Here is a 22,913-nt window from a genome sequence, read left to right as displayed (position 1 = left end):
GGTGAACCGTGGCCAATGGGAGCTTCGGAGGAAGTACTCGCAGGCGAGGGCAGCACGCAGAGCCCTCTGCCCCCCCTCCCCTCCCACAGGGACCGCAGGGACGTGGTGCTGGCCGCTTCCGGGAGCGGTGTGGGGCCAGGGCATGCAGGGAGCCTGCCTTAGCCCAACTACGCACCGCTGCCACCCTGGAGCCGCTCAAGGTAAGCGGCGATGGGTCAGAGCCCAAACCCCTGCCACATCCCACAACCCTCCTGCGTCCCAACCCCCTGCCCTGAGCCCCCTGCCGCATCCTAGCTCCCTGCCCTGAGCCCCCTGTTGCACCCTCCTTCACCCCAACTCTTTGCCCTGAACCCCTTCCTGCACACTGCACCCCCTCCCACACCCTGCATTCCCTCCTGCACCCCTGCCCAGCCCTACATTCATGGCCCTGCATACAATTTCCCCACACAGATGTGGCCCTCGGAACAAAAAGTTTGTCCACCCCTGTTCTAGATGCGCACAAATGCAGAATTGTCATATTATAAATGAGAGAGGTGGTGGGAACAAAACATAGTTTAGTAATTTCTATAGCCACTTTTTCCTCTCCTCCCATGAGGTTAACTGATATGTAGTTATTCCTTTATCAAGAAAAATGGAATTGATCTCATCAAATGGGATAAGAGTTTAGAATAGTTTTGGATAGTACAATTTTTTTCTTAGAGAAATCATCGATACATCAGTGCACACTTAAGGCCGCCAGTGAATTCAGTGTCTGAAACGGGTGTGGCTGGGTTCATTATCAGCTCTTCAGAGCAAGAGACTATTGGCCATTGTGCTAGTTTAATAAGCCACATTTTAAATGACAGAAAGCTTTCAAAGGTAACTAAAAACAAGAAGTCAAACTGACTCTTACCATCATAAATGTAAACTATTCATTAGCTCCAATTCTGGTCAGTAGGAGTTGTTAATGTCTATTCAAAGAAGAATAGGTTTAATCGTTGTCAGTATTTACACCTTTCTGTTTAAATATCCATAATTTAAAACTAGCATATTTTTTATCAACTGGCAATCTATGATGATTGCATCATATTATTTCTAAGATTTTTGGGTTAAAAATAACATCATAACATAATATCTACCAAAACCATGCCGAATTTTAATTATATATCTGGTTTAAATTTTATTTCATAGGTTTTCACTGACATTGATTGATACCTTGGACACTCTTGTGGTAGGTTTGATCTGTTTTGCAATGTTTCATTGACGAATAACTGTTTATCTACCTCTAGTCAGATTTCCAGGTTAGAATTCTGTTCTTTTGAAATAAACGTGAAGTGTTAAGTAAGGAAACTCAGTTAAGTCTCTTATTCCATCAAAAAGGCAGCTACTCTGTTGTAAAGACCTGTAAACAATGGATACAATAGACAGTGATGTTACTTGGAATTTTTTTTAAATACTAAGATACTTCCTTACTTGTAGTTGATCCAAATGAATGCCCATTGTGTTGCTGTTACTTATTTTTTTTTAACTTATAACAGTAATATACATTTGCTTCCCCTGCTAATGTAAGGGTTTTTCTACACTTAAAATGCTGCAGCAGCACAGCTGCATCGCTGTAGCGCTTCAGTGTAGATGCTACCTGCACCAATGGGAAGGGTTCTTCTGTCAGTGTAGGTCACAGGTGGGCAAACTTTTTGGCCCGAGGGCCACATCTGGGTATGGAAATTGTATGGTGGGCCATGAATGCTCACAAAATTGTGGGTTGGGATGTGGGAGGGGGTGAGGGCTTGGGCTGGGAGTGTGGCCTCTGGGGTGGGGCTAGGGATGCAGGAGGGTGCTCTGGGCTGGGACTGAGGGGTTCGGAGGGCAGGAGCGGGATCAGGGCTGGGGCAGGGGGGTTGGGGCACTGGAGGGGGTCAGTAGTGCAGGTTCCGTGCGGCGCTTACCTCAAGCAGCTCCCAGAACCAGCAGCATGTCCCCCCTCCGGCTCCTATGTGGAGGCGCAGACAGGCAGTGCACGCTGCCCCGTCGCTTGGGGTGGGGGCAGTGGGTGAAGCCCCCTGGCTGCCCCTATGCGTAGGAGCCAGAGGGGGGACATGCCGCTGCTTCCAGGAGTTATGCAGAGTGGGGCAAGTCCCCAACTCCGCTCCCCGGCGGGAGCTCGAGGGCCGGATTAAAATGTCTGGAGGGCCAGATGCGGCCCCTGGGCCATAGTTTGCCTACCCCTGGTGTAGGTACTCTGCCTCCCTGGGAGATGCTGTTTACACAGAGGGTTAGGTCAGTTTAACTCTGTTGCTCAGTGGGGTGGATATTTCACAACCCTGAGTGATGTAGTTATACTGAGCTAAATTTCTAGTATCAGAGGGGTAGCCGTGTTGGTCTGGATCTGTAAAAAGCAACAGAGAGTCCTGTGGCACCTTTAACAGATGTATTGGAGCATAAGCTTTCGTGGGTAAATTTCTAGTGTAGACCAGGCCCAAGTTAATCTGTTGACTTCTGGGGCTTTTACTCCTGGGGGAATTCTATGCCAAAAAATTAAAAATTCTACGCACAATTCTGATTATTTTATTTGTGAAAGTAACACAATATAATCATGCCAGTTTCAATTATTTTGATAATTCATTTCAAAATACTTATTAGCAACTATGTCTGTAACAATACAGACAACAAAAAAGATTCCCTCAGGAGTAAAGAGGAGTGAGTAAAGAAACCCCTACAAAACCCCAGTTCCTGTTTCTCTTCCCCTCCCCCCTCACAAAGCCCAGCCACAGGGTCCCCCCCAGCCCAGATAGCCGCACCCCTTTCCCCCAGAGCCCAGCTGCAGGTGCCTCCCAGCCTAGACACCCACACTCGCCTCCCAGAGCACCGCTTCGGGGTGCCCCCCAGCCCAGACACCCGCACTCAGAGCCTGCCGCAGGGGCCTCCCTGGCCCAGACACCTGCGCCCCCTCCTCTCAGAACTTAGCCGCGGGAGAGCCTCCCCCGGCCCAGAAACCTGCCCCCCCAAGAGCCCAACCGTGGGGTGCCTCCCCAGCTCAGACACCCACACCCCCTCCCCACCCTACAGGCCAGCCGTGCTCCCACCCCAGAGCCCAGGGATCCAGAGGGAGAAACAGCCTGATGCTGCACCCCAGGCTTGTATGGAGTTTCCTGCATGTCGCCTCCTTCCTTCAGGCATGCCAAGAACTGCAACTGCGGGGAGCTCTCTGGCTCCAGCAGTGTCTTCTATTTGTGAATTGGGCTCTGCCGGGTCCAATGGCCCCTAGTGGCCACAAGTAGCTCTGCAGCACCAGTTCTGAAGGAAAAAAGACCTTTGGTCTGACCGAGTATGGCTGTTCTTATGTTTCTTAGGCAAAATTTACAGTACAGTACAGTTCTTGTACTAGGTGAATTGAAAAATATTTCTTTTGTTTTTTACCATGCAAATACTTGTAATAAAAAATAAAGTGAGCACTGTACACTTTGTATTTTATGTTGTAATTGAAATCAATATATTTCAAAATGTAGAAAACATCCAAAAATATTGAAATAAATGATATTCTATTATTGTTTAACAGTGTGATTAATCACACGATTAAAAACTATTACTTTTTTTAATTGCATGATTAATCACGATTAATTTTTTAAATCACTTGACAGTCCTATTTTCAGACCTTATAGCAGGCATGAGCTTGAACTGTGGAGTTCAGTTCCAGATTTCGAGGAATAGAATATGTGGGTGCAGGCAGTAGAAAACACTGAATACAATGCACTATAGTGAAAGAAAGGAACAAAATTGGGTAATCATCGGACACATTTTCAGTGAATTGTTCCCTGTTGAAAACTACTTTGTCATTGACGTATGTCACTATAGCAAACCAGACTAACACTGATACCTGTTCACATAATCTATCCGAATATGATATGGTCAGGCAGAAAAACAATTTGAGCCATCTTGAATATTTCCTGCTTTTTAACATGTTGAACTTTATATCGTACTTGAATGTCTGACTACACTAGCACTTTTTGAAGTTGATCAGTTTTACAGCATCAGAACCTAAAATGACTGAAGTTATTTTTGTTTTCCAGGTGTTAAATAAAACCAAAGAGTTTGAAGATGCTGTAAAAAATGTGATAAAAGATGTTAATTTAGATAATGACATAGTTGTATCAGTGTTTGAAACTAACATAAGAGTCCTTGGGTAAGTAGCTAGTTTTCTTCATTTTCAGTGCACTTAAGTGTGATCTCAAGCTTCTGTCCTGTCAAACATTTCCTTCCACATCACCTGATGTTGAGAATGGTGGTTTCCCTGGATCAACAGAATTTAACTTCTGTTGTAGGAAGGAACTGATATAATAGATGTCAAATTCAGTTGGCTGTCGACACCAGCAGGAGAGCTATTTTCAATACCAATTGAAAAAAGTGCCAGGATAGCAGTGGCTGACAACCTGTGTGTCAAAGCTCATTTTCCTAGTGTACACATGGCCTCAAAGCTAAGATTATGTTAAACATTCGATATACACGATGTCAAATTTTTCTAGTTTATAAAATTCAACTTGTACAATTTCATGGGTTCTAGTTATTTAAGTTTTGAGTCAAAAAGGAGTGTGCAGTATATTAGGTCTGTGGCTAAGGGATAATTCTGAAATGTGATAATCACTCTTGAGAATGAAAAACACAGACAACATCTGTTTGTATTTAAAAAAAAAAACAACAACATCAAGGTGCTGACAGGTTCCTTCAAAGAAGCTTGTTTATAGATACTAAACAAGTATGCTTCTCAGAATCAGGGGTGGCTCCAGGTACTAGCGCAGCAAGCGTGTGCCTGGGGCGGCAAGCCACGGGGGGCAGCCTGCCGGTCGCCGTGAGGATGGCAGTCAGGCCGCCTTCAGTGGCATGCCTGCGGGAGGTCTGCCGGTCCCGCGGCTTCCGCGGCAATTCGGTGACGGGCACGCCGAAGGCACGGGATTGTCAAATCACCCGCAGAAATGCTGCCGAATCCGCGTGTGCCTCCGAAGGGGCTTGTGGCGGCAAAAAACATAGAGCCACCCCTGCTGAGAATTCAGATATCTTTACTATTGTTTCAGAAAGTTTTCACATAGAAGTAAATGATCATATTTGATTACTAGTGGCTTATATAAACATCATCACTTCATTTAGCTCATGATAACCTTTAAGATACTGACCTCTACCCCATCCATGTGCAGGATTAATCATTTAGTTCTCTTCAGTAATCTACTACTTCAATGTGTTTTATATATATTCAGTGAAATGCTATAGGGAACAATTTATTGTTAATGATCTGCTCATCACTCCTTAAGTCTGTTACTTACAGAAAAAAAAAAAATTCACCCTAGTCATTAAGTGCTTGTTTTTTTTTCTTTTCAGAGGTGCACCACAGCTTCCATTGATTTCAATTGGAATTGTATGTGCTCACACTTCTGAAACACACATCACAATTGTTTATACAGTGCTTGTCATGATATAATAGAATGATAGAAATTATTGCACTACTGTGACCTACTGACGTGAAATACATGTGAATATCTTTTCTTGTGTTTAGAGGTCTTTTAGGTGGGCACTCTGTGGCAATTATGCTGAAAGAAAAAGGTGAATACATGCAGTGGTACAGTGGTGAACTTCTCCACATGGCAAAACAACTGGGCTACAAACTTTTACCTGCTTTTAACACTACTAGTGGTCTCCCTTATCCAAGAGTAAGTGTTTTATAATCCAGATCATCCTACACGATAGGCAAGACTTTAATATTTCAGGAAGTTATGTAGTAGAAAGAGAGAGAACCTTATTTGTGACAGATTATGCATTAATTTTCTTTGTATCTAGGATCAGAAAATAGTTCAGTTGTGAGTTAAAAACAGGCTGGATGTCCTTGCTAACTAGGCTGTGGAGGCATTTGGCACAGAATTCATTTAAACTTTTTTATAAGCCCGTTTTTCATTAGTGTCAGTTTTGGGTGTAAACAGTTATCACAGATACTTATATTTTCCATACATCTAATAATGCAGATCAATTAATATTTTGTGACTGGTGCTAACTAATTTCTTAAATTTTGTTTTGGGCTGTCTAAGCTTGTTGCTTTTCCAGGTTTGCTGACAATGACCCAGAGTGCATCATTCTGACTCATTAGAGATGGCAGAAATCTCATGAAACCACTGTCTACTAGTATCTTGCACCTCTAGGCATGACTAAATAATCTGGGACAACAATGGTGTTTCAGAGTTACTTAAAATTTACTGATGTGCCTTCTACAGCCTGGTTAATTGGGATTGTTCAGCATGCACCTTTTGGGTTCAACTCAAAATTCACCTAACTTTTAGTTTGCCTATTTAAAAAAAAAAAAAAGTCTCCAGTTTTTTTTTGTTTTGCAAAGGTTATTGTTGGGGTATAATTTGGAATTTTTCTTTATATTTGTAACTTTTCATTACATGAAGCTAAAGCATGGCACACTCTTAGCTTATTGGTTAATTATAATGTATCAGACAGAGCAAGGACTTACCTAGGATGTGGAACACTCAGGTTCAAGTAGCCATTACCACTGGGTTGTTGAATATATTGGATTCTCTCTCATTTTTTACAAATAATTTTGAAAGGTCTCTGTTTTGACCTGATGCAGAACAAGAACATTTTTTGAAATCTTGAATTTTTTTTTTTTTGTAGGATGAGAAACAGTTTCCATGCAGCTCTACTTCTAAGTGACATAGGCACTTCTGAAAATTTTACCCAACATACCTTTTTGTGGCCGTAGAGTTAAGAGTGGTTGTAGTGTCAGCTGAGACTAGATTAAGTTTGTTTTTTAATAAGAACAGATAAAGTACAGTATCTAAGTTCTTATCTCTTTCCCATCATTGACGTATATATATTTGCAGCTAATAAAAGATACAATCTCTACTTTCTTTTAGGTTAATTTAAAATTTGGTTTAAGAAGTCCAGAAGCTCGAACAGGAACAGAGACTGATACCTGTACAGCTTGTGCAGGTACCTTGATACTTGAGTTTGCTGCTCTAAGCCGATTCACAGGAACATCAATATTTGAGGTTTGCTTTCTATAGTCTTTTATTTATTGGGGTTAGATTTTGAACTGCGTGCTGTTACATTATTGTAATTCTAATTCAAATCCATGGGTAAAGAGTGAAAGAATTTCGGATTAGTTGTATTTGTGGCTGGTAATGGATTTTGCATCTTTTAGCTTTACTGTGCACAAGGATAAGTTGTGTTTTCAGAAAAACACTAATATGGCATATCTAATTAAGTACTATTTTAAATTTTTTATTCAAAAAGTTCTAGAAGGTGATTTACAGTACAAGTAGTAATATCAATACAAAACTAAGTAAACTTAATCTATTGAAGAGTCAGGTTAATAGACTCTCTCCAAGGTGCTTGGATAGAAAGGTTCTATTGATTTGTTTGACTAACATTGAAGAAGAGAATTGAGGCACATGGTATTTAAAGTGCATTTCTGTTCTGAAAATTCACTCTGAGAATAGCATAGTTAACTTTCATGTTTTATGATTTCAAGGCAAATGAGTTTAGTTTATGTTCTCCTCTTCCCTTCCCCCCCCCCCCCAAAAGGTGTGCTTTGACTGACAGCCCAGTATACTTAAATAGGGCCCTGACTCTTGAGCTTGGTTCATTCCTTCCTCCATACCTTCATTGCTAAAAAATTCTGCAGACCAGATTAGGCCCTCAGTGACATCTGTGGTCTCCAAGTTATGCCCTAGTGACGTGTGCAACCCCCATTCTCTTCACTGGGTTTGTACAGGTGTACTGATTGCCATGCAACACAGTTTTTTTTTTTACTTCATAAGGGGAAATATAATCTAGTTTCTCTTAACTGTACTGGCTGTGCAAGTCTAACCGGAGTAAAAAGCAGTAAAAATGCAGGTACAATTCTGAATACACAGTTAAGTGGAATAACAAGGTGCTAGTTTCACACTGCCACTTTTAAGAGTGGAACTGTTTTTGAAATGCATTCTCTTGTTCTGCTTCATTGAAAAGCAAAAAAGATATTAAAGTGAAATAGTAAAACTAAGGGCTCTAACTTCTTTAAATAAGGCTTGTAACTTTACAGCAGTATAAGTTTGGTGACTGCAATTTATTCACTAAAGATGTGAGAATTTTCAAAAGTGCCTAAGTAACTATTCCCATTGGAAAGTCAAAAATATCTGACACATACTGATAGGGCTTTGTCAAATCCGAGCGCTGGACTAGAGATCTGAGACAGATTCTCTCTTTGATGTAGTGTGTAAACAAATTAAACGGGCTCAACCAAGATTTATTCTGGGTTCAGCTGTAAGAGATTTTCCATTCTTAATTTGATTAACCAAATATTTCAGAGTTAATTCCTGGAGTACACGGCTAGCTTTCTGTTTAGATTATTGTATCTCAACACATCTTAAATTATTCATGGTTTACTCCCTTTTAATACCGATCTATTCCCTTTATGTAACATATTGCAATACAAACGATCTAATATAAACTGCCCAAGCATTTGGTTTAAAGCCTTTAGAATCAGAGACTTTTTGCATATTTTCAACAGCCCTCTGACTCTCACTGCTGTCTGCCACTCTCTCCTGTTGTTTTGTAGAAGGGAGTCACCATCCAAGAGACTCTAAGTCAACAGTGCCCTGTTTCAGCCAAGTGAGCAACCAACTCAGATTCACAGTAGTCTGTATGAAAAGTGCTGTATACATAGCTGTATTGTCTTCCGTTTGTAATGTTAAAGATAGAAATCCTCTGAGAGAGATGGGGTTGGATTTTTAAAAAGCACTCAGTGTTGGCCTAACTCTATTCTCATTAAAGTCAATGAGACCAGTTAGGCCAACACTGAGTACATTTGATTGTCTCACCCTTAAAACCTAGCATGCCTGGCTGGTTGTCTGTATCCTTTTTTTGGCTAGGTTGTCACCCCAGTTCATGCCTCCCTTTGTGTATTTACAGGGGGCTAATGCACATATTTAGCCTAACTATTAGATAGCGCTACTGTGCCACCTAGGAACATCTGAAAAGATGTGTGTGGCAGTGAGGATGGGGTAGGCATAACTTAGAAGGCAATCTGACTATATCCCATTGGATTAGAAGAAATTAGTTGTTGCACCATTTCATTAGAGGGTCTTCAAATATATAAGGTTTTTGTTTTTTGTTTTTAATTTTTGAAGGATTTTTTAGTGGTTATAAACAAAAAGGGTCTTTATACCTATTTTGTCGGTTGGAAACAGAGGCACAGACAAGTTAAGTGACTTGCCCAAAGCTATATAGTGTGTAGATGACCGTTACAGATAGAATACAAATCCTTTTAATTAGCAACAAAATGACTGGTTAAATGGAATAAGTGCTGCTTTTCAAGAGAATTCAATGCATTATTGAGCTTCGTAGTTCTACCTTTAGGAAATTCAGTCTAAATATGAATCTCTCTATATAATATATTCTACTTCATAGCTCCATTATTTTAGTGGACAAAAACCCCAAAAGCTTGTATACCAGCACCTGATGCTTTTCCTTGCCTCCTGCATTGATTGCTCTGTAATTACACTTAAATTAAAATATTTTTTGTTGGTTGCAGGAATATGCACGGAAGGCACTTGATTTTCTTTGGGAAAAAAGACAACGCAACAGTAATTTAGTGGGAGTTACCATTAATATACATACTGGAGACTGGGTCCGCAAAGGTATGTGGCTTTGACTCTAAGACCCATGATCACATGCAGCTCTTGGGAGTTTAAATTATTTTAAAATACCATCAGGAAGGCAAGTGGACTTTCAGATCTGAAGAAACCAGGTATAATGAAGCCTGGTCTTTCTCTGCAAGAATATCTTGCCTGAGAAATCAGTTTTTGTTTCAAGGAAAACATTCCCTAATTCCCTGGATGCTGAGAGATTTTAGTGCTAAATTTTCAAAGAATCTACTTTAAGTGCACAGTAAAGTACAAATAAGAGCGTAATTGTGTATTCAGGCCAATAAAAATATTTTTCTACAAGGAAATTAAACACTTGACTTAATAGCATGCCTGAGCATACTCTTATGTTCAAATGTACTAGAACACATTTTCAAAAAAGTAGGAAAATACTGCACACCACTCAGTGCAGCCCTTCATTAATCTACCTGCTCCTTTATTTGCACCGTCAGTTGTCCTGAACATCCCCTCTTTTCTTTCATTCAAACAATAGCCATTGAAATGAAATTGAAAATTAGCAGTTGAAAACTTTTATCCATGAAACTATTTAAATTTAAAAATACAGTACTTTTGTATCTTGTGCTATTTCTAGATAGTGGAGTTGGAGCAGGAATAGACTCGTATTATGAATATTTATTAAAAGCCTATGTCTTGCTTGGAGATGACCGTTTCCTGGAAAGATTTAATACAGTAAGTTGATTTAACTTTTTGCTCAAGTATTTTCCCCATTTAAGAATAATTTTTAGTGTTGTCTGTTAGCTGTTAGATTCCTGCTTTGTACTTCATGGACTTTGCAAGGTTTTTCAGACTCTTGCAATGTCTATACTTCTCATTCTTTCTGTTGGGTTGTAGCCAAACTTGAATTGACTACCGTACCCAAGTATGTTCCTCTCCCCTGCCCGAAAAGGGTGCAGTCCTCCTATGTAGCTGTGGGACTGAAGGATCTCCTATATATCTCTCCTTGTTTGCTTCCCACACCAGTATAACCATAACTTTCTAACCATGGAGGGCTGTATTGACACTTACTTTGGAGCTCAACAGTGCTACTTTTACACTGTTTTACAGAAAACCCTATTAATGTAAGGCCTCTCTTATCACAAAGTAAGCTGAAAGCTCCTGCTGGCTCTCAGAGCAACAGATAGAACCCGAAAATCAAATTCTGGGTTTCATCTATCGGAGCAGACCCATGAGTACAGAGACACTAAGCCAGCCCAATGCTTATATGATTATAACCTGCAAAAATATATGTGCCCTTGTTCATAGGTTTATTAGATTCATAAGACTGCTAAATTTTCTGAAAATCATGATCTTTTTTCACTAAAATAATACAGAATGGTGATGCACAAATGAAATGAATTTTCTTGGTTCTTGCAAGCAATATAAAAGTCAGAACCATACAGTTAAAAGCCTGCCACAACAGTAAAAATAATGTATATTGCTAATGTGTATAGCTGCCATTATAATAATTTAATTGGGCTTCCTATTTGTTCAGCCCTTGATATAGTATTACCTCCTAAACTCCTCAACTGAAAGTTGAGGACTTTATATTAAAAACTGCAACGCAAACACAAATAAGAGAGCTGTCCTGGGGAAAAGAGGGATTAGGAGTGGGTAAGCAGACAAGTTATCCAAAGGGTTTTTAAACTCTTTACAGCAGTTAGTCCTGTTCAGTGTTTTTCTTATACATGCATTTTGGAGTTCTCTGCTTCAGCCAAAGTAAGTGAGAAACTGCAGCCATCTTTATTGCTGTTAGCCAGCTTAAAAACCATGCCACAGGAGCCAGTCAATGCAGATGAGGTATAGTAGCCAAACAGAGAAAAAACTTGGATATTCATAGTCATGGTTGCTGAATATATTTGTGCACATGTATATGTATATATTACTGTATAGCTGTGCAATAATTATTCAGGCTCTTACATTCTGATTTGCGTAAATAGGAACTGTGTCTTTATTTATGTATCACTAATTGCAGGGGTGCCATTCCCTGAAACCATTACCTTACTGAAATGAAATACAGCAAACTACTGGGTTCTTCTTCGAGTGATTGTTCATGTCCATTCCAAGCAGGTGTGTGCGCACTGCGTGCACGCCAGCCGGAAGATTTTCCCTTAGCAGAGTCCGTAGGGTCAGCCTGGGCGCCCCCTGGAGTGGCTCCTCCATGGCGTCCAATATAGGAGCCTGCCAACCCTCCACCCCCTCAGTTCCTTCTTACCGCCAGTAACGGCTGGCTGGAACTTTGCTGCGCTCCCGCAGCAAGCCTACCAGTGTCTCAGTTCGTGTATATAGTTCTGATTCTCATAGTTTTATAGTTAGTGTTAGTTGGAAGTTAGTCAGCCAGCTGTTGGGGGGTTTCCCCCCAGCTCAACCCTTGTCCCCTCCTAGGGCATGCCCAGGTTCCCAGGGTTTAAACTCTGTGCGATCTGCAGGAAGTTTATGCCGAAGAGTGACCCGCACTCTTCCTGCTTGAGGTGCCTCGGAGAGAGCCACCAGAGAGATTGATGCCGTATCTGCAAGGGGTTCCGTCCCAGGACTCTCAAAGATAGATAGCAGAGACTTAGAGTTCTCCTGACGGAGGTGGCCCTGCGGCCGCACGCAGACCCCGAACCCGCTGACCCGGCGCCTAGCACCTTGTCCTCGGTGCACAGTGCTCTGGCACCGCTAGTAAGAGGGGAGGCCCAGTCTAAGGACTCCAGACCCCAGCGCCGGAGAGACTCAGGACATAGGAAGTCGGCCTCCATGCGGCACTGCTCACCATCCCCGGTGCCCGCGAAAAAGAAGAGGCCGGTGAGGGGCTGGTCACCCCATCAGGACCTTAAAAGGCCGGTGGCGTCCACAAGTGTGGTGGGAAAAGCCGCGCCACTGGCGCCTCCTCTGAAAGGTCGCGCTGACTCCTGTCCCTGTTGGGGTCCAGTCAAGTCTGGACTAGTCCCAGTCCCCGGACCATCATGAGAACGTACGCCTCCCATCGACGCCGGAGGCATTCGAGGCGGCTTCGGATCTGATGAACCTGCTGGTGCTGGCCTCCCCATGCAGAAAGGAAGAGCCGTCAGTAACTGCCTGACTCCCGATCCAATCAAGTGGCAAGCCGGCCATGATGGCGCCACAGTCCCCGCCTCGCATGGTTCCAGCACAGAGGGAAGTGCCTCCCCGTTCCCTGGCCTCGTGGCACCGCTTACTGGTAACCATGGGTACTGCCCCCCCTTGGTCTTCATACTCGGAGACCTCGGAGTTGGAGGGGGAATCCTATCACTCCAGCAGATCAAGGAGCAGGAGGTCAGCTTCACAGAGAAGTCAGCAACCTTACCCAGCACCGTGGCAGCAGCATTGGCAGCTGCCTTCCCAGTGGCCTTTCTGGACTCCCTGGGCTTATCATTAGACCCAGGGGCAGGTGCACGGTGCACGCTCCAGGTCCGCGTTGATCTCCACGACGTCGGTAGCTCCAGCGCAATTGCCTCTACCAGTGGCATCGCCGTCCGTGAGGGGTGTGCCACCTATTCAACAGGACCTGGCACCGCCTCCTCAGACACTGGCACCGATGGGGGCCATGTCTTCGAGGCCACAGGCACCGCCCAGCATGGCTCGTCGTTCAGCGTCGACCCCGGTACCAGTCGTGGTGCCGCCCCCTCCATCTGCACCAGCCACGCAACCCGAGTACCGTGTGCTGCGGGACCCTGCAGGAGCTGAGGGTAGCGAGGAAGGTCGTCTGCCGGCGATTTCCTCCTCTTCCTCGCCGGATGAAGCGGTTGTGGGGACTTTGATGGCACCGGCTCTGGAGGACAACCAGGAGCTTCAGCAACTGCTCAGACGACCTGCCCAGAGCCTGGCTATTCAGGCTGAGGAGGTTGAGATGGATGTGGACCCGGTAGTGGACATCCCAGCTCCCTTGGGCCCATCTAGGGTCGCTTTACCGTTAATCAAGATGGTAGTAGACACTTCCCTACGGCCAAATGGACGGAGAGACGTTACTTTGTACCCTCCAAGGGGCATAAGCATCTATATGCCCACCCTCCCCCGGACTCTCTGGTCGTCGATGCGGCCAACCAAAGGGAACGTCGGGTTCCAGGGGTCTACCCCAAAGAACCAAGAGGCCAAGAAGCTAGACCTCTTTGGTAGGAAGGTCTACTCAACGGGGGGCCTGCAACTGCGCATAGCCAACCAACAGACTATAGTGAGCCGGTATGGACACAGCACATGCTCGACCTTGTCCAAGTTCGCTGAACTCCTTCCCCAGGAATCGCGAACAGAATTCTCCGCTCCGGTGGAGGAGGGGAAGCTGATCTCATGAGCATCCCTCCAAGCAGCCCTGGACGCGGCGGATGCAGCCTCCCGCACACTGGCCACTGGAGTGGTGATGCGGCGAGGGTCCTGGCTTCAGATTTCCGGCCTTCCCCATGAGGTCCAACAGACCATCCAGGACCTTCCCTTTGAGGGACCCACGTTATTTTCTGAGAAAACGGACAAGCGGCTCCATAGCCTAAAGGACTCAAGGGCTACTTTACGCTCGCTCGGCCTGCACACTCCGGCCACTCAGCGTAGACAATTTAGGCTGCAGCCAGCCCCGCTGTCGTATCAGCCCCAGAACCGCCCACAGGCTCCACACAGGAGGAGTAGGAGTGGCAGGAGGAGGCAATATCCGTCTGCTGGACAGTCTTCGGGCCAACCAAGGCCTCCGTTGGGGCCTAGACCCCAAATTTGATGGTGCGGTCAAGGACGATCTCCAGTCAGGACCTTGGATCCTACCAACCTTACCTTCTTGTCCCGTCTATCCCCTTTCTACCGTGCTTGGTCCTGAATCACATCGGACCGCTGGGTGCGCCGCATGGTAGAGAGGGGATATTCTATCCAATTCTCCTCCCTACTGCCCCACCAGGCCCCCTCCCCGTCCCTCTATATCAACAAACAGAGGGGTGCACGCTCCTCTCCCCTGTGCCAGGAAGCCCTCGCGCTATGGGACTTTTGCGTAGAGCATGCAATTCACTCGCGGATGCCTTCCTCCTCTCGGCGTGCACACACCTGCTTGGAATGGACATGAACAACACATCTCGAAGAGCAACAGTTACGAGAAGGTGAGTAACCATTTTTTTTATGTCCCTTTTGAAAGAGATGTGAGCTCATGATGTTTCTGTTTTTGTTAGCACTATGATGCCATAATGAGGTACATTAGTCAACCACCTCTTCTGCTTGATGTTCATATTCACAAACCAATGCTAAATGCTCGGACCTGGATGGATTCTTTGCTTGCGTTCTTCCCAGGCTTGCAGGTAAGGTTTCTAAAACCTCCAGTCCCCAGATCACATTAAATGGATTTACTAATAATTGTTCATAAAAACAAATATGAAAAATACATAATATAGTTGTTGCCATTTAGGCTCAGTAATTTAACTTTTAAAAATGTTATCTGATGTGGAAGAGGGATTTGTTTGCCTTTGCTTTCTCTGCTGGTTATATTAAATCATGCAGCCATCACATTATTTCCAAGTTTGTACTGGCTGTTAAGAGGGGAAACTGTCTGAACTTTCATACCCTTTCATTATCTACCTGGCTCTGCTGCTTTTACCTCTTAACTCCTTGATGATCATGTAAAATGCTTGACTTAAACTGTAATAGTCTTCCGCAGAAGTTTTTTTAATTCATATGCAAATCAGTTTTTAGGGGAGAGGAAAAAAAACAAACTCCTGCAAGAGTGGAGCAAGATAGTTCTCTCCTCTCCTCTCTCCCCCCTTCGCTTAACTCTCAACTATAGAGATCCCTTTTCTTCTTAGGGTATAGTTCTTAATTGTCAAGCTCACAGCTTACTGATTTTGTTACCCAAATTCAAAGTGGTGCCCAAAAGGTTCCAAGGCATATCAGATGCTCAACTTCCATTTCTAGCTGTCTAAAATATATACCTGGTCACCCTACTCATGGGTCTTAAGGCTTTCTGTTAATATTTCTGTCTTACCTTTGTCATTGGCTCCCTTCATTATATCTCCTCTCCTGCCCCCCCACCCCTCCAATGTATATGCTACAGATGTTTGTCATGAGTTCCCTTGCCCGTCTTTCCTACATGACCTCCAGATTAAATGACTTTGCATAGTCTTCCAGATTAAATGATTTTGCAACTGGTGGCAGTGTTGATTTTCAAAACAACCCCACCCCCACCTTTTTCACACCCTTCTCTGAGTGTTCATTGCTGAATCTCTGAAACATGATAAATTTCCTGTTTGTATTTCTTCCCTCTATTTAGAATAAATCTTTGTAAGAATACATTTTGTATGGATGCATAAAAAGATGCATAGTTTGGAAAAGAGAAGACTGAGAGGGGACATGATAGCAGTTTTCAGGTATCTAAAAGGGTGTCATAAGGAGGAGGGAGAAAACTTGTTCACCTTAGCCTCTGAGGATAGAACAAGAAGCAATGGGCTTAAACTGCAGCAAGGGAGGTCTAGGTTGGACATTAGGAAAAAGTTCCTAACTGTCAGGGTGGTTAAACACTGGAATAAATTGCCTAGGGAGGTTGTGGAATCTCCATCTCTGGAGATATTTAAGAGTAGGTTAGATAAATGTCTATCAGGGATGGTCTAGACAGTATTTGGTCCTGCCATGCGGGCAGGGGACTGGACTCGATGACCTCTCGAGGTCCCTTCCAGTCCTAGAATCTATGAATCTATGAATCTATGAATCTATGAATAGTCTCTTGTTCCAGGATTTACTTACAACCAGATTCAGAAGGCTGATATTATGATTGCATGAGAAGTCCATTCTGCAGCCCGCTAGGCCTTTAAAATCATATGAGCCACTCTGGATTCCCAAGGGACTTTAAATATCTGATTGAGAATCTGTCCTTAGAGCTTTCAAAAGCAATTCTGGTAGCAAAATTTGAACTGAAGGGAATGGGTCCGTTCAAGTCCTACAGATGCGTTTTGTAACATCTGTCACAAACCTGGGCAAATTCCCTTTTAAACCAGGATTTCAGTCCGAGTATGATCCAGTCCTCTTTCCCGCAAGTCAGTTATGATTGCTGTGAAATAGTGGTCTCTTAAGGGTTGCAGCCACTCATATGTGTCCTATCCCAGGCTAAATAGAAAAACATAAATAAAGCAGATTATACACTGAAACAGAGGATCACGATTTACTGTATTATTGTGTATGCTGGCAATGTATACATTGGTGTGTAGTCTTGTACAGATATCATGCCTGACTTTTATGTATTTATTGCTATTGTTCTCGATTTGTAGGTATTGAAAGGTGACATTAGACCTGCTATTGAAACTCATGAGATGTTATATCAGGTGATAAAAAAGCATAACTTTCTTCCTGAGGTAAGGCGGGAGGTTATATAAACTGATTGTGATCTCAGTTCAAGTAATACTAAAAAAAATATAAAATAAAAAAAAAAAAAAAAAGCTGGTCCAAACTCACATGCACAACTGGAGTGGTGTTCTGGATATGAAACATTTTTCCCTGAGATATTGTAACTACCAATAGTGGGAAACAATTGTTATATAACAGATAAGTGATAGTGAATAAATTTTATTTTTTAAACTGACCGTGGATCACTTCACACTAGTATACAAAGTTTACATAACATTGATATGAAACTATCTTCTTGGTGATGTAATGGCTTTTTGCTATTAAATCACACTGACTTTTCATTTCCTTCTGTTTCTTGGTAAAGTGAAACCTGAATCTACTGGAGAAGTAACATGTTCAGGGCCATATTTGCATCGAGCCTCTGAAAACATACCTACGGATATTGTGTTGAGCCTGAAAACAAGTTAATTGTGCACACAAAAGCCTGTTTGCCTGTGTACAATCATTACTGGAACGTTTGCATAGGCACTTAAAAATTTGGTCCTTGGTCTTCAGTGGGCAGAGGCTTTCTTGTTTTTCTGGTACTCATTCGATTGCTGACTAGCTGCTGTAGTATTCATACCGTAGGTGGCTGCTTGCCTGTCCTAGCATTCAGAGATAACAAGTCGCAGTTTTGTTTTGTTTCTAACATAATCAGACCTGCCTATTCTGGATCTATTCCTTTGCTACACTTGAAGGATGAATAACTTTGAAAGTCTGACTTTATCCCATCTACATGAATCCAGAATAGAGCAGAATAAATCAAATGGGCGCATAGGGCCTAATTTTGAACTCTGTCTTTACTCTGAAGTAACGCCATTGCCTGACTTATACTGGTGTATGTAAGATCAGAATCAGGCCTGTCATCAGAGAATATTACTTTCTATCAATTTTTTTTCAAAAAGTAATCTTCTAACTGTTGACAGGAATCCTAGAGCAAATTTGGATAGGGTCTTTTTATAATTAGAAATGGAAATAAATGAGAAAGGAGTAGAGCTTGTTGATCAGGACTTGCACCTTTCTGCCTGTTTGTTTTGAAATCTAAAATAATAATTCACTGTCTGTATATTTTTTATGCCTACATTTATTTATCTCTATTCTTTCTTCCTCAGGCTTTCACAACCGACTTCAGGGTTCATTGGGCTCAGCACCCTTTAAGACCAGAATTTGCAGAAAGCACCTATTTCTTGTATAAAGTAAGACTACTTTCTTCATCACTTTGGCTTTTTGACACTTGGTACTAAGGTTTGGATTTTATTGGTGCTGCGTCCCAAAGCTGAAAGAGTAGAACTGGACCCCAATTCGTCTACTGGTGTCAGAGTTAAATGTTTATGGCATGCAAGCCAGATGTAGGCACTCTTTGTTATTAGAAAATGTCTTCAGAGTTTTGTTTTATAAGGCAAGGATTTTCAAAGGTACAAAGGGGCCCAGCCCCTTCAGATTCAGTAACAGTTGGGTGCCTGAGGCCCAGATTTTTAAAGGTATTTAGGCATTGCTGCACTCAGCACTGCAAGGCCTAAGTCTTATTTTCAAATATCTTTAAAAATCTGGGTGTAACTCCCTTGTCTTCCTTTGATTGTCATAGGAAGCTTGTCCATATAATGTAAATGGTAATGCACTCTATTTGAAAGGAACTTTCTCCTCTGCATATGGCTCTTCTCTTTTGAAACAATGACATTAAATTTCATGGATGTGTAAAAAAGGCAACATACCAGAAACTAATGCATAGCAAGTAGTTCTAAAAAAACAGCTATACATTTTACATGACATCTAAATATTGTGCAACTTTTCTAAAAATAGGCTACTGGGGACCCTTACTACCTAGAAGTAGGAAAAACGCTCATTGAAAATTTAAACAAATATGCTAGAGTACCTTGTGGATTTGCTGCAATGAAGGATGTTCGTACTGGAAGCCATGAGGACAGGTAAGTGTGTAGTGATTTTTAAGTTTATTAGAAAATATAAAAGGAGTCTGATTAACTTTTTTTTTGTATTGAGATTAATTGAATTTTGGATAGATGCTGATGGTGTATTCTGTGTTCATCTAAATAAACCATCCCTCAGATTATGCATATTTGATTTGATGTTAATGGAATATCTGTAGTCTAGTCTAATTGGCCTTAAACACCTTCAAAATTCATAGCCTGAAATTATAACATTTCTGTATTAAAGTGAAGACAGCCTATTCTGATATTTTCTTTATAGATCTTTTCAATAAAACTTGACAATGGTTAAGTAGATTAAATTTGAAGCATATTTCATTTGAAAAATGTTGACTTTGGAATTCTCAAGCAGTATATTATTATTGTAACACCACTTTTCCATTGAACTTCTTGAACTGTTATTTTCCTCTGTAAACACAGTTTCCTCCTACTGGAATTCTGCAGTAGTTGCAGCACTCAAGCAGGGCTAATAAGCTCAAAAGTTATCATTAAGGCTGCAGATTTGTCACAGCCTTTTTTATTAAACACAAAGCAGTCTCGGTAAATTTAGAACAGCCTGTAAAAGCTGCATCCCCTGCCTGAACCCTGACACTGTGGGTTAGGAGGGGAGGACCCTGGCACTTTCCTCAGCCCCCTTCCCAGGATGGAGCATCATTGGGAAGGTGGAATGCAGCCGGGATGCTGGAGCTTCCCCCAAGGAGAGCAGCTGCAGGAGGCACGCAGGGCTGAACAGCACCTCCCTCTGCCCTCTCTGGGCTGTGCTCCGTGCCCAGGCTCAGGCTCGGGCTTAGCACAACCCAGTGCGGCTATTCAGCTCAGTCAAATACGGCCTGGCTGCCCTGCTTCCCTCCTTTCTCTTCATCATGACATACAGGAGGCAGATGAGCTAAACCTGAGCAGCGCTGCGACTGCATGTGCCAGGTTACAATGCACAGAGTGGGGAGCTGAGCCCAGCCACCCAGGGCAGGATCTCCAGCTGTGGAGAAGTCACGGAAAAACAGGAATATGACCCTGTTTGATTTTTTTTCCCCACCATGACAAACCTGCAATGCTAAGTAGCACTAACTATTTGGAAATTGAGGATCCTGAGCATTTGTTTTACTGCCACTTTGGGAAATAGCACTGTTCTTAAGGCTATCTTCTCTCTCTCCGCCCCCTCCCTTGCCCCATAGAATGGATTCTTTCTTCCTGGCTGAGATGTTTAAATACCTTTACCTGCTCTTTGCTGATAAGGAAGACATGGTTTTTGATATAGAAGATTATATCTTCACTACAGAGGCTCATCTACTGCCTCTTTGGCTCTCTACTACAAACCAAACAATGTCTAAGAAAAATACAGTGAGTGACCTTTTTAAACTTTAGTCTATTTTTAATACCACTTTAATGTGTTTTTAGGTGGAAAAATCAGGGTAATGGGTAAGTTTAAGCAATATAAGATTTTTGACAGATGTTTAATGCAAACTGTTTTATCATGACAGTAATTAGTGGCACCCATGAATATTGTCAATTTTTTCCATGACCAAACCTGTTTTTTAGGTATTTATAACTGAACCATAAAACCTTGCTCCAGGCTGGAACTTGGCAGAAAGGTATCAGAACACACTTGCTTATAAAAAACAAACCAATAAAACCCTAATCTTCAGTTTTTGTGTTCAAATAAATACAACATTTTCTTGTTTTGTGGAGCTCAGATTTATTTCCTCTTTAAAAATACTTTAACCATAGGGTAGATTAAATTTGCCAAGTCATTTTTTTATATTAAGGGAAAACTAAAATGCAGAGAGAGCTAGCCTGCTGACCTAGGGTTTAGTACCTGGGAGGAAACCCAAGTTAGCTTTCCAGCTCTAGGGCCAGATCCTCAGCTGGTGTAAAATGTTGAAATCAATTGAGCTATAGCAAATAGCAGAAGTTGAGGCTCAGGCTCTTAGTCTCCTTCTCCCCAGGTCAACTGGCAACCCGTTGAAACACCATACTCAGACTCTGCTGGAAGTGGTCATGGTGATGTAGTCTAATCAGTACTTTTCTTGCTTCTTTCATTCTGAGAGACTGATATTTCCAGCATCAGTAGCTCATCTGACAGGCTAAATAAACAGATGAGAAAGTGAACAGAGGATTATTTATCACCTAGGGATTTCCCCCAGTGTTAATCTGCCATTATTTTGACTTGAAGTGTGTTCACTCTTGGATAATTCCTAGTTTAATCCCTTACTTAGCATTTTCTTACTTATTTACACAGCATGGCAATATGTACTATAAGGGTGAGACTTCTAAAGCACACCAGGGTGTTGCGCACTAACTGGCCCAAACTAAAGGCTCCCAAGTGTGCGTTAACATAGTGTTATTTGAAAGTGCACTACATTAATGTATAATAGGGAACTTTTAGTTCATGGCAGCAGACCAGTTGGTTAGTATGCAACGCATTGATGTGCTTTAGAAATCACATTCACCCACTGTGCATTGTAGACAAGACACTCAAGGTATGTTTATAATAAAAGACCCATGGCTGGCCTGGAGCCTGAACCATTACATTGCAATTTTATAGCCTGGCAGTCCAAGCCACAAAAGCCTGTGTGAGATTACCCAGGCTCTGAGACTTGGTGTCATGGGTTTTTTATCCCAGTAGAGATGTGTCTCAGATCAGTTGTGGAAAACTGAGGTCACAGACTTGTTTTGACTGAGGGCTTTCTTCCTGGAGAACTTAGTAAATTCAAGAGAAGCTTCACAGCTATATTGAGTGAATTCAACATTGAAAATGAAGGAAATACTGCTCTAGGGACCTGAAGACCAATAATTTTGAGATTAGACTTTGTAAAATAATTTGTAGAGTTCATTAACTCCATTGATGTTAACCTTCATTAACAAAAAATGGTCATGTTCTCTCATAGCTATCTGCGCTATTCATTGCTGTCCTTTTCCTGGAAGTGTTGACTGTCTTCAAAACCTTTCAGAAAAACAGGATAGTACCAATAAAAGATAAGCATGGATTTAAAAGGGACAGATCGTGTATTATTAAACCAAAACTTTTAAAATGAAGTTTATACTAATATTTGTAGAAACTCTTTGAAGTTCTGTATAGTGAGTATATTGTGTCCTGTATAGAAGGCAGAATATTTCCTTGATGGTAGCTATGTCCAGCTGTTGGGGAGTATGAAGCAGGGTCTCCTAAAAATCAGTAAAAACTGAAGAAAATCAGGTCTAAGATGTGAAATTAAATTCAATATAAGCACTGTTTAAATTGCTAAATACTGATAAAGTAGGGTTTCATTGAAACATATCCATCAGTCTAAGTTACTAATATCTGACTAAGGCAAAGATAGAAAAAGATGTCAGGAGCTTTTCTATCAAGGAAGAAATTGTAAAATAGACACGAGGTTATTGAAACCAAAACACTGCTGATTTTAGAATCAGTTGGATTGCAATAAATGGGAGGGGAAAAAGGAATACATCTTAATGGGCTGCATTGGTTATATTTATTCTAAGTACCATGCCAGCTACTTGAAATATCTGTGCCCTAGTGCATGATTAGCAAGGTGGCCTCCTGCTGTTTCACTATTCGATTTGATAGAAGATAGTGGGGGAGCAGATTTACTGGCCCTTAGTTTGCAGACTTTTTTCCCTGTAGGTGGTTTGGCTCTATTTATTTTATGTTGGTCATACTTCTAAGAGTATTACTCACTCAGTTACTTTGTATGTAGCAACTTCTTCCAATAAAATAAGTAACAACTTTTGTTTTGCTGTAGCAACTTTTTTTTTTTTTTTTTGGAGCCTTTTTATATGCTTTTAAATACTGGCTCTTAGAAAATTATTAATTATTGTTGATAAATAATCTTAAATGACTTTTCTCACAGGTGTGTTGTAAATAGATAAGTATTATACTCATTTTACAGATGGGGAAACTGGGCTGTAGTGAAGTTAAACGACTTGCCTGGGATCACCCACCAAGTCATTTGCAGAGCCAGGAACAGATACCAAACTATTATGCACTTCT

General features: G+C 42.1%; 1 protein-coding gene across 1 annotated transcript in view; it reads left to right on the top strand.

Annotated features, from left to right (window-relative positions):
* LOC112103404 (ER degradation-enhancing alpha-mannosidase-like protein 3) overlaps window positions 1-22,913 on the top strand; it is a 44,505-nt gene that overhangs the window by 9,363 nt on the left and 12,229 nt on the right. The window contains exons 4-14 of the mRNA XM_024195131.3: window positions 1,171-1,210; window positions 4,047-4,159; window positions 5,522-5,675; window positions 6,879-7,013; window positions 9,539-9,644; window positions 10,243-10,340; window positions 14,786-14,911; window positions 16,868-16,951; window positions 18,095-18,178; window positions 18,783-18,907; window positions 20,098-20,263. Of these exons, the coding sequence (XP_024050899.1) occupies window positions 1,171-1,210; window positions 4,047-4,159; window positions 5,522-5,675; window positions 6,879-7,013; window positions 9,539-9,644; window positions 10,243-10,340; window positions 14,786-14,911; window positions 16,868-16,951; window positions 18,095-18,178; window positions 18,783-18,907; window positions 20,098-20,263 (1,231 nt within the window). The remainder of the gene's footprint in view (window positions 1-1,170; window positions 1,211-4,046; window positions 4,160-5,521; window positions 5,676-6,878; window positions 7,014-9,538; window positions 9,645-10,242; window positions 10,341-14,785; window positions 14,912-16,867; window positions 16,952-18,094; window positions 18,179-18,782; window positions 18,908-20,097; window positions 20,264-22,913) is intronic.

Source organism: Terrapene carolina, unplaced genomic scaffold (genome assembly GCF_002925995.2).
Source record: "Terrapene carolina triunguis isolate 2854851 unplaced genomic scaffold, T_m_triunguis-2.0 Scaffold210, whole genome shotgun sequence".
NCBI classification, from domain to species: domain Eukaryota; kingdom Metazoa; phylum Chordata; order Testudines; family Emydidae; genus Terrapene; species Terrapene triunguis.
The sequence above is the reverse complement of the archived record's forward strand: the minus strand, read 5'-3'. Positions and strand labels throughout refer to the sequence as shown.